This window comes from Cotesia glomerata, linkage group LG7, assembly GCF_020080835.1.
Source record: "Cotesia glomerata isolate CgM1 linkage group LG7, MPM_Cglom_v2.3, whole genome shotgun sequence".
In the NCBI taxonomy this organism is placed as follows: Eukaryota; Metazoa; Arthropoda; class Insecta; order Hymenoptera; family Braconidae; genus Cotesia; species Cotesia glomerata.
In genome coordinates this window covers 21,651,604-21,667,077 of record NC_058164.1, presented here as the reverse complement: position 1 = coordinate 21,667,077, position 15,474 = coordinate 21,651,604, and the positions used below count along the sequence as shown (strand labels likewise).

The following is a 15,474-nucleotide window of genomic DNA, read 5'->3' as shown; positions in this document are numbered from 1 at the left end:
ATATGAAAAATATATCAAAATGCATGTGGATATTCAAATGAAAGCTTATGATGGGTCTAACATCGCGATGAGCTTGTATCTTTAAAAACTTCGTTAAGAAAGTACAGTGCAATTTAACATAATTATTAAGAAACGACCTGGTATCTTGTGATCTATTGATATTTTTAAAGATATAAGCTCATCCCGATGTTACGCTCGTCAAGACCTTTTATTTAAGTACCCACATCAATTTTTCATACATTTTTATATATTATACATATGTATGTATAAAAAATATATCAAAATGCATCTGGGTACTCAAATAAAAGCTCTTGACGAGCGTAACATCGGGATGAGCTTATATCCTTAAAAACTTCAATAGTTAAAAAAGTACAGTGCAATTTTACAAAAGTTATTATTTAATAAAGCAAAGTTTTATTTATAGTTCATAAGTCACGGCAGTCACATAGTGACTGCAAGGTTGCTAGTTATTTTTTATTTCTTCAAGTAATTATTGGAAAACTCAACTGTTGAAGCAAATAAGAAAAAAATTTTTTTTTTGATAATTTCATTTAGTAATTCAATAATTAATTAAAACAAAACGTCGATAAAAAAAATATAGGTAAGTAGACAAATAAAAAAATGTGATATTTAAATTTGTATAATATTTTATTATGAAATCACACACAGTTAATCATTATTACATATCATTTGAATTCGGACATAATTTACATTGCATTGGATATAATCAAGTGTAAATGTGTGATTAAAAGAAAGTTAATTATGTTAATATGTTCAATTATTTATATTAAATATAAATTATAATAAAATTCATTAATAAATGTGTACATCTGTTGCTAATGAGTACGTTTTAACGCAATCATGATCACTAATTTTACCTGTCATACAATAATTATAATCAATAAACTAATATAATTAGTGTGTAAAACACTATCAACTCCCAAGCATTTATCCAGCAAATAAAAATTAAAAAATTACAAATTAATCAATAGCAAGAAAATCTAATTAAAAAAATAAAATCGTAAAAAGCCCCCCAAAGTATAATATAATATAAACTATTCTACGACGTGTAAAAATTATCTGTCATCCATGCGTGTAATATTTACATTAATTTACAAGCCTTTACACCAGAGGATAATTTATTATTAATTACCAATTATATCATACCGTCTACTTGATCAATGATAAATCCATTAATTATTTAAAAAATGCACGCGTACATCAAATAATTGCACACGCGCCGGATTTTCAATTTACTCATCAGACAATTTAAAAATAATAGTTATATAAACTAATATATGTATATATATATATTTATATATAATCTTGTATTTCCTCCATTATTAATAAAAATTCTAAGTAATTAAATAAAATTATAATGTCCTTCATTACTCGCTATTAAGAGCTGATTTGTTAATTTTAACTTCTTTACTTTTGTTATTTGATTCATTTAACTCTGTGCTTTTTTTTTCCTTATCACCAGCTTCATTCGTCTCCTCCTTATCATTACTCGCTACAGCAGCCTTGGTATCATCCTTAACCGGATTAGTTTCTTTTGCCGTTTGTTCTTCCTTTTTATCAGCAGACTCAGAAGCAGCAGAAGCGCTAGTAGTTGACGTAGAACTTCCATTAACCTTCAACTCTTCCTTGACTTCTTCTTTACTCTCATCATTCTTTTTCTCTTCCTCTTCATCTTTTTTAAGCCTCTTGATCGGTTTCTTCTCATCTTTGACCTTTTTTTTAGCTTTGTTGATTTCTTCTTCAGCTTTGTCATCCTCTGGGTTAGTTTGTTCCTTAACCTCTTCAGTTTTATCATGATCTTTATCTTTATTATTACCTTTATCCTCTACCTTATCTTCCTTTCTTTCATCTTTATCCTTATCCTTATCTTTGTCTTTATCTTCTTTCTTCATTTCTTCTTTGCCATCAGTTTTACCTTTACTACTACTGTCACAAGGCACATTTTTACTCGCACTCTGACCACTCTTAGCGTCTGACCCTTTTGTCGGCGAGTTCTTCGACAAATCCGAGGCATAATTACTACTCGAGCTGGTACTTACACTACTTACACTACTGCTAGAAGTAGTAGTAACTGTTGAAACAGTAGAAACCGCAGTAGAAAGATTGAACGCACTATTTTCAGTAGTTTTTATCAAATGACCGATTTCTCTGTTAGACTCGGTCTTAGCCGAGTTGAAGCTCTGTGAATTAGCAATAGCAGAAGTTTTTGATGTCTTGCTCGAAGTTGAGGTTAGCGAAGATGAAGAAGCAGTGGTGAAGTTATTAATATTAGGCAATATTCTCTGAATAGCCACCGACTGACTCGCTAATCCTTGCTGAGAATAAGTTACAGTGGTGGTGTGTGGTACATAACTGATGGTCCGTTGAAAGAACTTGCTAATTGCTGGTGGTAAGCTGCTGTGGAACGCCGCGTTAGGTGGCGCTGCTGGCAAGCAGCTCAAATTAGTCCTTATCAAGGGATTTGTTGAGAACCTAACCAAGTCAGCGTTTGAATATTGCGGTGGTGGTTGCACTGAGGGATGAAAATGAGTGTAAATTAATCGTGGATTTGTATTTGGTGTCTGTGAAGGTATAAATGGACTAGTTGATAATAAATTAACTGGAGAATTACGTGGTGACAAAGGAGAATTAATACCAGTGGTATTACTACCAGCGGTACTACCACTAGCGCCACCGCGTGAAAACGGGGTGTTTTGGTAACTACTCGATGTATTTGGTGAATAAGGTGGCGGTGTTATTATCGGAGAATTAGTATTAGCACGAGATGTTATCGTTATTGGTGACAGTGTCTTGGGATCTATTTTAGTCATACTCAATCCGCTGGAATTTAACTTTGTGTTTCCAGTTGCTGACAAAGAAGACGATGAATCTTTGTCTTTAGACTCGATATTGTACATCGGCTTGACTCCAGACGCAGGGTTGCCCAAAAATCTAGGTACGTTTCGCATTTTGAATATCTTTGCCGGTTTAGATGCTATTGATTTACCGTCACTTTGTTCCGAGCCAGCATTAATCGCCTGCGTTTGGTTCTGCATTTCCTTAGCAGCTTGATTCTTCGCAGCAACGTAGTTATTTTTTGATAATGAAGTATTCCATGGCTTGGGTGGTTCGCGGAGTGTTTTGTAGTTACTCATCGAACTGGTTCCACTGCCACTATTGTTGTTTCCAGTATTGTTCTTCGACGTAGCTCTCTTGCGCTGAAAACTCGAATTTTGTTGCTGAGTAGAAGTTGCGGTAATGACCATAGACGAAGCTGGTGTTATGGTGATAGACGAAGTGGTAGGCGTCAGATTAGTACTAGGCGACGTAGATGTTGTTGTAGTCACAGTGATACTCGGCGTAGACAGTGACATTTTTAAATAATCTCTCGAATAGGTCGTACTACCACTGCCTGAATTGTTCCTTAATTCAGATACTGACAAACTTGGTGTGTAAATTGGTATATTGGGTATATTAGCAATATGCTTTATCAGCGCATTGGTGTTGATATCATTAGTATTAGTGGATGCCATTGATTTCTTGGTAATTTTCAGCAAATCCGGAATCTCAGGACGTGATTTTGTTTCTAGTCTGCTATTTTTCTCCTTGGTATTTTCACCGATTTTAGCACAAATATCATTTATTTTCGAGCCTGAAGGCGATGAAGATGACGACGGAGTTGCTCCCGTAGATGCAGACGATGTGTTTGTTACCGAAGCAGCGGCATTACCACCAATTTTAGCGCATATCTCATTGAGATTTGTTCCTTTGGTAAGTATCTCTGTCTTACGAACCGTCGGTTTCATCAGCGCTATTGGTATCGCATCGGGACAAGGGGGCACTATTATCGTGCTTCCTCCACTTTGATTTATATTATTAATACTATTACTACTACTATTACTATTTATTTTACTTGAATTACTATTTACATCGTTGCTTTTGTTATTGCATGGACTCGTGTAAATTGGAGTCTTACCTCCACTTCCAGAGCTCGATGAAGATGTCGTCGTAGAGGCTGTTGTTATTGAATAAGTGACAGTAGGAGTGTGCAGCGGCGATTCGTTTGGTTTCGTACCCGACTTCTTAGCGTTAGACACTAAATCTTGAACAGTGTACGGAAAAAGAGGGTGTGAACTTTTTTGGGCGTGCGCACTCGCTTCAGCACTAGCTTCATTTGATGAATTTTGTCGTGAATTTTTTCCACTCGCCACAGTACAAATAGAAGAAAATGAAGAAGTGCAAGTTGTTGTTGTTATTGTTAACCCAGATCTTTGATTATAATTAACATCATTCTTGCGCTTGTTCGCAGGAGGTTCCTTGTCCCCGTCTGTATTTTTCTGGGGAGGAAATGATACTAAAGTAAACGTCAGAGGCTTTGAAGTGGGCGTCGTAGGTGTGCTTGAGCTCGCAGCTCCGCGATTTTTCTCACCAGCTTTTGTTTTCTGGCCATCGGTCAGCAATCGCGCGTCTGATTTTTTCAGCAATTTATTTTCAGTAATCGTAACTTTAGACTTGTCTTTTGGTGTTCTTTTGGAATAAGTGTTGTTAACCTGGCCTACTTTCGGCTGGAATTGTAATTTAACACTCAGCGCATCTATTTTAGAACCACCAGCAGTTGTAGAAGTTGCTTCGCTTTTGTCATTTTTATTCTTGTCTTTCTCTGGCTTAACAGATGCTTCATTGTTGTTGGGTTTGCTGTTAGATTCTTCCAAGGATTTATCCTTGGGCTTATCCTCGTTTTTAATTTTGGAATTAGAGTCTACAGCCGGTTCCGCCTTGACTGAATTTTTATTCTGGGAATCACTAGCACGCGTGTAAGTAGCAGATCCTGATTTAGACAATTTTTTCAAATCCGAATTGGTGATAACCGTGACACTAGTTTCTCCAGTTTCGGAAATTTTTAGCTGTACTTCCTTCCATTCGTCCTTTTTGCTCTCGCTCTTGATAGAATCTTTACTCGTCGGTGAGGTTGACGCGCCAGACGAAGTTGATGTTGACGTCGAAGACGTCGATGTGGGAACAAAGTCAATTCCGGTTTTAGAAAGCGACTCGCGGTACTCAACATTGTCGTCGGAGAGCTTCAGACGCTTGGGCGATGACTCGAATATGCGGTAGCTCAAATGCAGAGGGACTTTTCGTCTCCAGTGGTAGATATACATCACGTCCATCAGGGTGTAATTACCGCACAGTGACTCCTCTTTGTACATTATGTCCACGCGATGCACGTCGCTAAGACCGTTTTTTGCGCGGATTAGTTTTTGCAGATGGAACACTGTTACTGCTGCGGGACAGCGGAGGTATCGCCGCGGCAAGGTTTCGTTCGACCCGATACCAGCTCCTGACCCCGCGCTTGATGATATTGACGCTGCTGTTAATTCTTTTGTTTCGTTGAGAGGTATCACTACTCCAACGCCTGCGGTGTCGGTGTAATTAGGATTGTAATACTCTAGGGATAGAGTCAGCACTTCGTCGGGAGAGTAGATGTGAGATTCTATTGGCTCACCGCGAGCCTCTGGTGACATTGTTGATAGCTGAGCATCTGGGTGGTTTTCGTAAAATTCTCTGCGACAACGCATTTCATCTGGAAGGAAAAAATATTGTTAGCAAATATTGAGTTGAGGAAAATTATTAAAAGCTTCAGTACTAAGTTTTTATTTGGTTAAAAATTATTTTTATTTTTTTTTTGGTTTCTGTCAAGAAAAAAATCATAAAAAAAATTTAATTATTTAAAAATTTAATATTTTATTTAAATTTAATAATTTAGAAATTAAATTATAGATTTAAAGTTTTGGTAAAATTTTAAGATATTTTTTAATTTTGATAAAAAAATTTTTTAAACTAATTAATATAGAAAAATTTATTATACAGAAGTATAAATTTATGACATTCTAATAAATAGAACAAAATTTTTGGCGCAATTTCAAAATAATAATTCAGGTTTAATAGCAATAAATTTTTGATATGACAGTGAAAATATTGGGAGTATAAAAACATTTTTGAGATAAAAATTGTAAGAAATTAAATTTTCCAAAAAAAATGTTTCTTATGACTTTTTCTTAGAACCAATAAGAAAGCCATAATTTTAAAAATAAGATTCTCAAAACTAACAAAAAATTTGATTTATTTATTATGAATTTTAATTTTAGAATCTTGGTGAAAATATAGGTGGAATAAAAAAATTATGAGACATTTTTTGTAGAAAATTAAATTTCCTAAAACTTTTATCTAAAAAAAATTTTTTATACTACCAATTTCCATTTTTTATCGCATCCAAAATCATAAATAATATATAAAAATTCACAGATAGATGGAATTGGTAAATGACAAAGAAAACAATCATGTTATTGTTGTTATTGTTATAATAATTTTAATAGAGCACAATAGATTAAAATTATATTTATAAATTTATGTTTGTATTTTTCAGAGCCTGATGAATACTCAATAAAGAGTCGAAACGTCGCAATAATAATAATAACATGATTGTTTTCTTTGTCATTTATTAATTCCAACTACCTGTGAATTTTTATATATTATACTACCAATATTTTCATCGTTATATGAAAAATTTATTAATTAACTTATTTATTTATGTAAATAAACACCAATTGGCATTATACATCTATTAATTAGTTTTTAATTCTTTAAATTATCAATTCTAGCCATAAATTTAAACCATTAATTTGTAAACCGCGGTCAAAATCCTGGCTCTACTAATAAACTAATTTCCTTCAAAAATATCGTATTGAATTATATAAATATATTTTTCATCTTTAATCAAGATTATCTTTTTAATTTTAACTTTATTGAATCAAACTTGATAAAATTTTATTACTCTCAAGATTATTTGTAATTTCATTTTTTAGCAAAATTTTTAACCTAAAAACAATTTTGTACCAACTAAAAAAATATCGCAAGAAAAAAATTTTTTAAGCGGTTAGTGTTCCCTCCCTAAGATTTTCTAGCTGTGTTTCAATTTTTCTATTAATTACTAACAAGAGAAAAAAAAATGACCGGTTATATCCCGTGCATAAAAAATTCTGATTCAAAATGAATTTAAGATTGAAATTCATATTTTGACACAAATATCAATTAGTTTTGAGATCAATCCAAATTTGAAATTGATTTGTGGATAGAAATGTCTGTAGAACTTTCGATCCTGCTTTAGAATTTTAATAAAGACTTAACCCTCGAAGTACACTGGGGGTCATTTTGACCCTAGAATTTTTATTATCTTAAAATATTATTCGAAAATAGGTTCATTTTTAATTAATTTTTTCAACATTAAAAACTATTTTCTAAACATTAAAAACTAAGTTTCTAAGATATAATTTTTCGAAAATCAAGTGGGGTCAATTTGACCCCGTGTATACTCTAAAAATCTGTTCGGAGTTGTGTACTCCGAGGGTTAAAAATATTTAGAATTAATTTTATATATAAAATATTCTTATCTTTATTAAAATTCTGAAGCATCAGGATCGAAAGTTCTAATGTTCTACAGACGTGCTAATTTTTATCTACAAATCAATTTCAAATTTGGATTGATTTCAAAACTAATTGATATTTGTGTCAAAATATGAATTTCAATCTTAAATTCATTTTGAATAAGATTTTTTTTTTTCCACAGGATCTTAAGGAGGGATCACTGTACTACTTTTAACCCTATAATTTTTCCAAAAAACTAAATAATTTTTAAAAATAAAAAATAAACAATATTTACTTTGATAACATCCGGGCACCAACTTGTAAACAATATCCTGTAATGTATGATCAGGTCTTATGTTAAGTAACGGTTTACTTTTATGTACTTGGACCTCACATATTGGACAATATTTATTACTCTCCAAATAATGGACAATACAGCTGCGGCAAACTAAAAAAAAATATAAATTATAACCACAAATTCTGTGTAAATTTAATAAATACTCCAAAACACAAAATAAGTAAATTTAAAATACATACACGAGTGTAAGCATTCAATAATTGTTGTAGCATCGATAAAATACCCATTACACAATTTACATGTCAACTGGTCATTTAAATTTGCTAAGCGAATTCTTCCACTGCCGCCGCCGTCACCGCCTCCACTTTGTCCGGACATTCTATAAATAAAAACCACAAAACTAATTAATTAAGTTATAACTTATAAATTAATTACTCCAAAATTAATTATCGTATACTCACATGAATGTTTATTACTAAAAAATTTGTTTACAATTTAACAATTCTTCTCATGATCTTTAAATTAATGACACATATTTGTACCTAAATTTAAAACAATAATTATGTTTTAAACTTTTTCAATTGTTTATGTACAAATCCAATAATAATAGCCACTATTATCACGGTGAAGAGGTGTAGTGCTGTTATGATAACATTGTAAAGGAAAATAATAATAATAAAAGTAATAAAAGAGGCTAAATAAGTGATAACACTCGAAAACTACTTGTTAAGCACCTCAATCACAATTAAAATAATAATAGACGTATGTGTATTATATTTATGGAGTCACCGCTTGAAAAATTTTTTTTTCATTGCTCAGCTCTACGTCATGCGCGTTAAAAATTTTTTAATGCTAAACATTATTGTAATAATTATTGTAGCTCTGTTATTATTGTTTCAATTATTAAATACAATCACTCAAAGTTGTCAAAGTGGATAGTTGCTCATATTTACGTAAAAACTAACGATATTGTAATGATCGAGAGGTAATATGAGTTAAAGAGTTTATGTTTTCTCGATTATGAGAAATTTATTATGGACACTAAAAAACTCAGTACTATATACGGTGAACCAGAGCGATATACAAAATGGCGGATAAACAATATGTTTTAGTGTTGGTAGAGGCGCTCGAGGAAAACGAGGACCTCTAGTTGATAAAGAAGTTAATAATTTTTGGTGTTGCCAAAAAAATTATTTGGCGCTACTTGATAATTTTTTTTTACCCCCAACTCTTCTATTACGCTATATTTTGCTATTTTAGATTATATTAGTCGGATAATTAACGATATTTAAATTAACCGACGTCCGAGAATTTTTTTTTTTTAATCAATTAAATTACAAGTTTAAAAATTGCACAGATAATTTTTTTAATTTTCAACTTGTAAAATTTTTTCTCTTAATTTTTTTGTAATAATTTTTTCAATAAAATAAATTATAAAAATTTTCAGATGTCGGCTAATTTAATTTTCATTGATAATTGCATTACTTATCAGCATTTATACATAATAGGTAAGGTAAAAAAGACCCAGTTATTGATACTTGCAATTTTATTTCATTTAAAAAAAACAAATCAAGTCTATTGAATTAGTAAATATAATTTTTAAATTATATATTTTAAGATAATTGATTTTTTGAAAACAATGATTTTGATTTTATTTTTTTAATTAGAATAAAATTACGAGTATTAAACAACTGAGCCAGAGTAAATAAATGGGTTTTTTATTTTATATAAATTCATAGAAAAAAACTGAGTACAATTTTGAAAAATGATGCTATCTAATCATTTAACTATTTAATCTTGTAAAAACCTTATATGTATATAGCCGATCGGCGTTTATTCTATTTGAAATAAATAAATAAATTTTGAAAAATTAATTTACTAGATATTTGATAACTTAAAAAAATTTTTTTAACAAATAAATTATGACAAAAAAATGAGAAAAAATTGACATGTAGAATTTAAAAAAAATTAAAAATGCAATTTTTTAAAAATAATTAAAAAAAATTAAAAATGCAATTTTTTCAAAATATATTAAAAAATAGAAAAATTTAATCAGTGCAAACTTATCAGATAGCTGAATGTCATAATTTTTACAAGCATAAATTGAATAAATGTAAAGAAAAAATTTGAAAATCACAAAACTAAAATCAACAGACGCCTGAAAATTTTTTTTAACAAGTAAATTATAATAAAGAAAACAAGAAAAATTTTACTGGTAGAAATTTGAAGAAAACTATAAATGTAATTTCTTAAAAATATTTTCTTAATACTAATTTATTTTCAAACGAAAAATGGTCAGATAGCTACTGATTGCAGATCATAAATAAAAATACTTTAAAAAAATAAAATAAAATACATTAAAAAATTCAAAGATAAAATATCCAATATAAACTTACTGCAGAAGATTGAAAGTCTCATTTATACACAAATGTTTTTTTTTTTTTTTTTTTTTTTTTTTTAATCTAAGATTGCTATATAAAACTTCATATCCTTTCAGCATTAAATTTAATAATCATCTAAGTATAAAAGAAAAAAGGTATCAATCAAAATTACTTATATTATAGTATATAACTAATTACAAAATATACAGTAAAAATTACAAGATAATTATCAAATCATTGTTCACTCTGTGTGACATTATTTTAAGGCCTTATCTCCACAATTACGTTGCACTAATTTCTCCATGTGCCTTACAATGTCTTTTATTTTGTAAACTAACTCATGTAATCCTTCAATTGTACACGTAAAGTCAACATCACTTATCGTGCCGCCTTTTTTGGTCGTTAATTTAATGTGATAAATGCAATTATTCATATAATTATTGTTGCTTGTCTGCAAAAAAAAATTAATATTAGATTTTTTTGTTTTATTTTTCTAATTCTAATTTAATTAATAAAAAGTATTAAAATCATTAAAAATTGTTAGTATGATGATTTCAGTATAATAATATTACCTTCAAACAATAGTCTAATCGCCAACTAATATCAACAATACACGGATGACTGTCTCCAATACTACTCAAATGAAGTACCATAGGAGTTTTTATTTGTTTATAATAAACCTGGCATAATTTTTGTATCTGTGTGTCATTGAATATTCCAGTTGTTTGCAAATAATCTGACAAATTTTCGGGATCGTAGTTATTTCTCGCAGCTTCTTTGATAATACTAATGTAATCGGAGTAAATAGCTTTACATAGTTCTGGTTTTGTATCACTGCTCCAGGACAATTCTGTAATAAATAAATAATATTAATTTTTTTTTCCTACAATAAAATAATTATAATAATTAATAACGATACAGAAACTAGCTGACAATTATCAATTATTAAAACTCTTATAAAAAATAAATTACAATAATAAAAAAGGAAAATTAAATTAGCCGACATCGGAAAATTTTTATTTTTTTTTATTGCAATTTTTTAAAAATATTTTTTTATTAATAATTTTTATTGATTAAAAAAATAAAAAATTGTCGAATGCTTGCTAATTTTAATATCATTCATAAAAATGCTTCAAAAAATTTCCACTGATAAGTTTTTTTAATTTTCAAATGTGGAATTTTTTTTTATAATAATTTAATTGCTATAAAATTATAAAAAAAATTCTATTGTCTGTCGGCTTTATTGTCATAATAAATAAATAAATAAATAATTAACTACTCACTCATTTTATCTTTTGGATTGTCAATAATGACATTCATTAACATGTTATTGCAATCCGATAACAATTTATCAAATAGTTCATCACTTAATGATGTTTTTATTATGCGTAAATTATTTTTCAGCGTATCTGGTAGTTCCATTATTTAAATTAAATAATTGTTTAGCTTAATTTTATATACTTCAGAGTAAATTTATTTATTATAATCATTTGTTGTTGTAGCTGTAGGGTGTAAATACGATAGTTAGGTTATGCGGTACATGGGTGTGTTTACAATCATTATTTTGACATATATCCCAGTATATATTTTTTTTGTTCTTACAATTTTTTCTTTTTAATTAAATTTTGAGCAAAAAAAAAAAATATTTATAACATATTGCGTTACTAATGCCAAAAAAGGTAAAATAATTTTTTTTTCTCCAATCAACATAACAATGTGTTCCATGCAAAATAATCTGTAGGAAAAATGGAAAAAAATTTTTTTTCAAAATTAGACTTATTGGGACGTTTTATTTTTTTTTTAAATATTCTTTCTAAATAAAAAAAAAAATACTCTAACACCTTTATCGCTATATTTTAAATTTTGCTAAAAAATCGAAAACTTCACTATTACCATTTTAGATTTTTTTTTTTTTTTAGTACATTATTAAAATTTATTATTTTCTACTAATCCTCAAAATTTTTTTTCAGTGTTTTTTTTTATTTTCAATAAATTTTTGTTTTACTAGCCTTATTTCTCATAACACAATTTAAAAATTTTTTAGAGTTCTTAAAGAAATTTTAAGCTTTTAGGAAAAAAAAAAAAAAAATAATAACAAAAATTAGAAATGGTAATCATTGAAATAAAATTTTTTTTTAGAATAATTAAGATGAAAAATAAAAAAAAGGAAGGAAGCTTTGAAAATTTTTTTTTTATTTCAAAAACTAAGGTAAAGTACACAGTAGCTGCTCACTCCATGTATTTGTATATCTGTATTTGTGAATATAGATATACAAATACATGGAGTGAGCAGGTACTGGGGATTTTACCTTAATTATCAAAATAAAAATTTTTCTTAGATAGATAGATAGATATATATTTATTTGTCCTTAGAGCCGAAGCTCGCTCAAGGCCATCAATAAGCAATACATTTTATATATATATAAGTATACAGTGTAAAAATACAATTACAATAGTACTGTAAGTTTGATAATATAACAACAGCAAGGTTTTAAAGTTACCTAAATACAATAAAGTTACTTAATAAATTTACAGTAGTTAGTTAGTAAATTTATAAACACTTTGAGACACTTTGAAACAGAAATTATAATTAATTAAACAAATATAATAATGATTTTAATTGTCATTAGCCAGAAAAAATGAAAAAGATGCATTTTGAAATTCAGGAAGATTATCTACAGTTGTCAGCCCAGGTGGCAACGAGTTCCAGATACGTCCCTGTTTAAAAATATTAATTGAAAAAAATTCACTGTCATGAGATTTGAATTTTTTTCAATAATTCCAATTGATTTCAATTTCTAAGTATATATCTATAGATATATAATTTGCATAGAGCGACTTTTTTTAATTTTTTTTTAATGAATATTTTTAAACAGGGGTATACCATTGATTATAAAAGATTGTTCATACGTATTACTATTTGCTCTTGGCAAACGCAAGTAATCTTGTCTAATGTCACCTCTACGCATTGATTCATTAAGATATTGAAGTTCTGGGCCAAACAACTGCCGATAATTTAGCCTTATTTCTTTAAAAAACAAACATGCTATGAAATAATCTCTTCTCTTACTTAATTTTAGCCACCCTAATTTATTATAATTATTATAATAATTAAGATGAAAAAAACGGAAAGAAGCTTCGATTTTTTTTTGTTTTCTCTAAAACTACACCTAAAAACAAAGAAAATAAAAAAAATTGATTTTCGGATAAACGGTGAGAACTCAAGAAATTTTTTCTCGATACAAAGTGACAGATTTAAATTAAATTCATTACATGTAATTTCAAGATTAAAAATTTACAATTTTTTTAAAGCCTACGAAAATAATTGCATTGTTACATAAAATTGTTAAAATAAGAATTTTATAAGTATATATCGATAGTTTTTAACCAAAAATTCAATTATAAATCTGAATTTCTGAATCTTAATATTCTAAATAAAAATAATAATTATCTCCCCAATCCACCAGGTAGCGCTGATGCGATTTTAATTGTAGCGATTCAGTTTCGCCGTTCACCCCACAACAGCTACACCGTTTTTAGGAAAGGAATTCTCAGTTGTTTCTATTGGTTGAATTCCAAAAGTAGGGGCAAAAAGTCCTCGTCTTTCGCTGATTCAACTTCAGTGGAAGGAGTAAGTTCAAAAAAGTGTATAAATATCCCCACTTTAACCGATTGAGCGCATTCTCGTGAGTGTTCTCGTCTAAGTGACATCGAACGTACTTTCATTTAATCATCATGACTGGTCGCGGTAAGGGAGGAAAAGGATTGGGGAAAGGAGGAGCCAAGCGTCATCGTAAAGTACTTCGTGACAACATCCAAGGTATAACCAAGCCAGCTATCCGTCGTCTGGCCCGTCGTGGTGGAGTCAAGCGTATCTCCGGATTGATCTACGAAGAAACTCGTGGTGTCCTCAAGGTCTTTCTTGAGAACGTAATCCGTGACGCCGTCACCTACACCGAGCACGCTAAACGTAAAACTGTTACCGCCATGGATGTTGTCTACGCTCTGAAACGTCAAGGCCGTACTCTTTACGGTTTTGGAGGTTAATTTATGTGTCCCGTCTTTTCCCAACAAACTATAACAAAACGGCCCTTTTCAGGGCCACCACAATTTTCATACTAAGAAAATCATTCTGTTTAAATATAGTAACTAAGGTACAAGCCCCAATTATTGACGCTATAAGAGAAAGTTATGATTTCATTTTTTTTTAAGCAATCAAATATAAATATCGATGAATTTTGTTTGTGGTAATGTCTTCAGTAATGTTTCAACTAATCAATTTCTTTTTTTAAAATGATAATCAGTGATATTTACTAATTAATTTTAAAAATTAAATATATGATCTGGATACACCATTTATTGACGGGTTAAAAAACTGGTTGATCTAATTATTGGCGTACCGTAACCCCAATTATTGACGCCCCTACTGCACATGCGTCGAATCATTTGGTTATATTGTTATTTATCAAAAACTTGGTATAAAGTAATCAATATTATTAAAGTTAATAAATAATAACTTCTATGAATGAATAATTATTATGAAAAATATAACAATTTATTTAAAAACTTATTTAACACTAAAACACGCCGAGTTATTTGACAGTTAAAAGCCTTGAATATAATCGCGTATATAACGTATTTTATACTTAAAAAAAAGGCGTCATAGCGCTGTCGACTGGCTGTCAATATGGGATTCACCATAAAAATTATGAACTAGTTATTGACTCCCATTATTTAAATATCGTAAAGCATACAATTAATTTCGATTATTTAATTTTATAAATATTTCATATATTGTTAATTAAAAAAAAAATAGACCATATAATTACATGAAAAAATTAATTTAAACTCGGCAGTTAAAAAAAATGCTTTTCTAACCAAAGTTGTTAAGAAAATAGACGCTCGTAAGCTGATTTGATGAACTGGTGCTAACTTTATTTTTTTTTAATAATTAATATTTAATATTTCGAACTGAATGTGATTTTTTTCAATTTTTTAATTAATTAGAATTTAATAAAAATTTATTTGATCGTTATTCTTATCACAGATAATTTAATATATCTAAAAATAATTTAGGGTGTCAATATTTAGACCGACGTCAATAATTGGGGCTTTTACCTTGTATTTCAATTATTAAATCTTACTTAAATATTTTCAGTTCTAAAGCTGAATCAATGTCATTACATTACAATAGTTGCGAGTGGTTTTGTATTATACCGATAATGAATTTAATAGATACTGTCGTAATGAACCTGTCTCTTGCAGTATTTCTCAGCAATGCTATAGTTGATGCTGTTGACTATTTCCCACTTGTACTTAATTTTATATTTATTCATCCATGTTCAATTAGTTAATTGATATCTACAAAACTTT

The 15,474-nt window shown here is 29.2% G+C and overlaps 3 protein-coding genes across 3 annotated transcripts; 1 reads left to right on the top strand and 2 right to left on the bottom strand.

The window, feature by feature from the left end:
- Positions 1 to 629: 629 nt before the first annotated feature.
- LOC123268649 (serine-rich adhesin for platelets-like) lies at positions 630 to 8,813 on the bottom strand. The gene is made up of 4 exons (XM_044733910.1): positions 8,182 to 8,813; positions 7,960 to 8,099; positions 7,718 to 7,870; positions 630 to 5,581 (listed from the first exon to the last, which is right to left on the bottom strand). The coding sequence occupies exons 2-4, from the start codon at positions 8,096 to 8,098 to the stop codon at positions 1,389 to 1,391; spliced, it is 4,485 nt and encodes a 1,494-aa protein (XP_044589845.1). The 5' UTR covers position 8,099; positions 8,182 to 8,813; the 3' UTR covers positions 630 to 1,388.
- A 1,446-nt stretch (positions 8,814 to 10,259) lies between these two features.
- On the bottom strand, positions 10,260 to 11,670 carry LOC123268699 (COMM domain-containing protein 3-like). The gene is made up of 3 exons (XM_044734025.1): positions 11,385 to 11,670; positions 10,674 to 10,951; positions 10,260 to 10,552 (listed from the first exon to the last, which is right to left on the bottom strand). Exons 1-3 carry the CDS (start codon positions 11,521 to 11,523, stop codon positions 10,358 to 10,360), a joined length of 612 nt encoding a protein of 203 aa, XP_044589960.1. The 5' UTR covers positions 11,524 to 11,670; the 3' UTR covers positions 10,260 to 10,357.
- Positions 11,671 to 13,762: 2,092 nt separating this feature from the next.
- On the top strand, positions 13,763 to 14,201 carry LOC123268715 (histone H4). Its single transcript, XM_044734044.1, has one exon. It carries the CDS (start codon positions 13,837 to 13,839, stop codon positions 14,146 to 14,148), a length of 312 nt encoding a protein of 103 aa, XP_044589979.1. The 5' UTR covers positions 13,763 to 13,836; the 3' UTR covers positions 14,149 to 14,201.
- Positions 14,202 to 15,474: the final 1,273 nt, after the last annotated feature.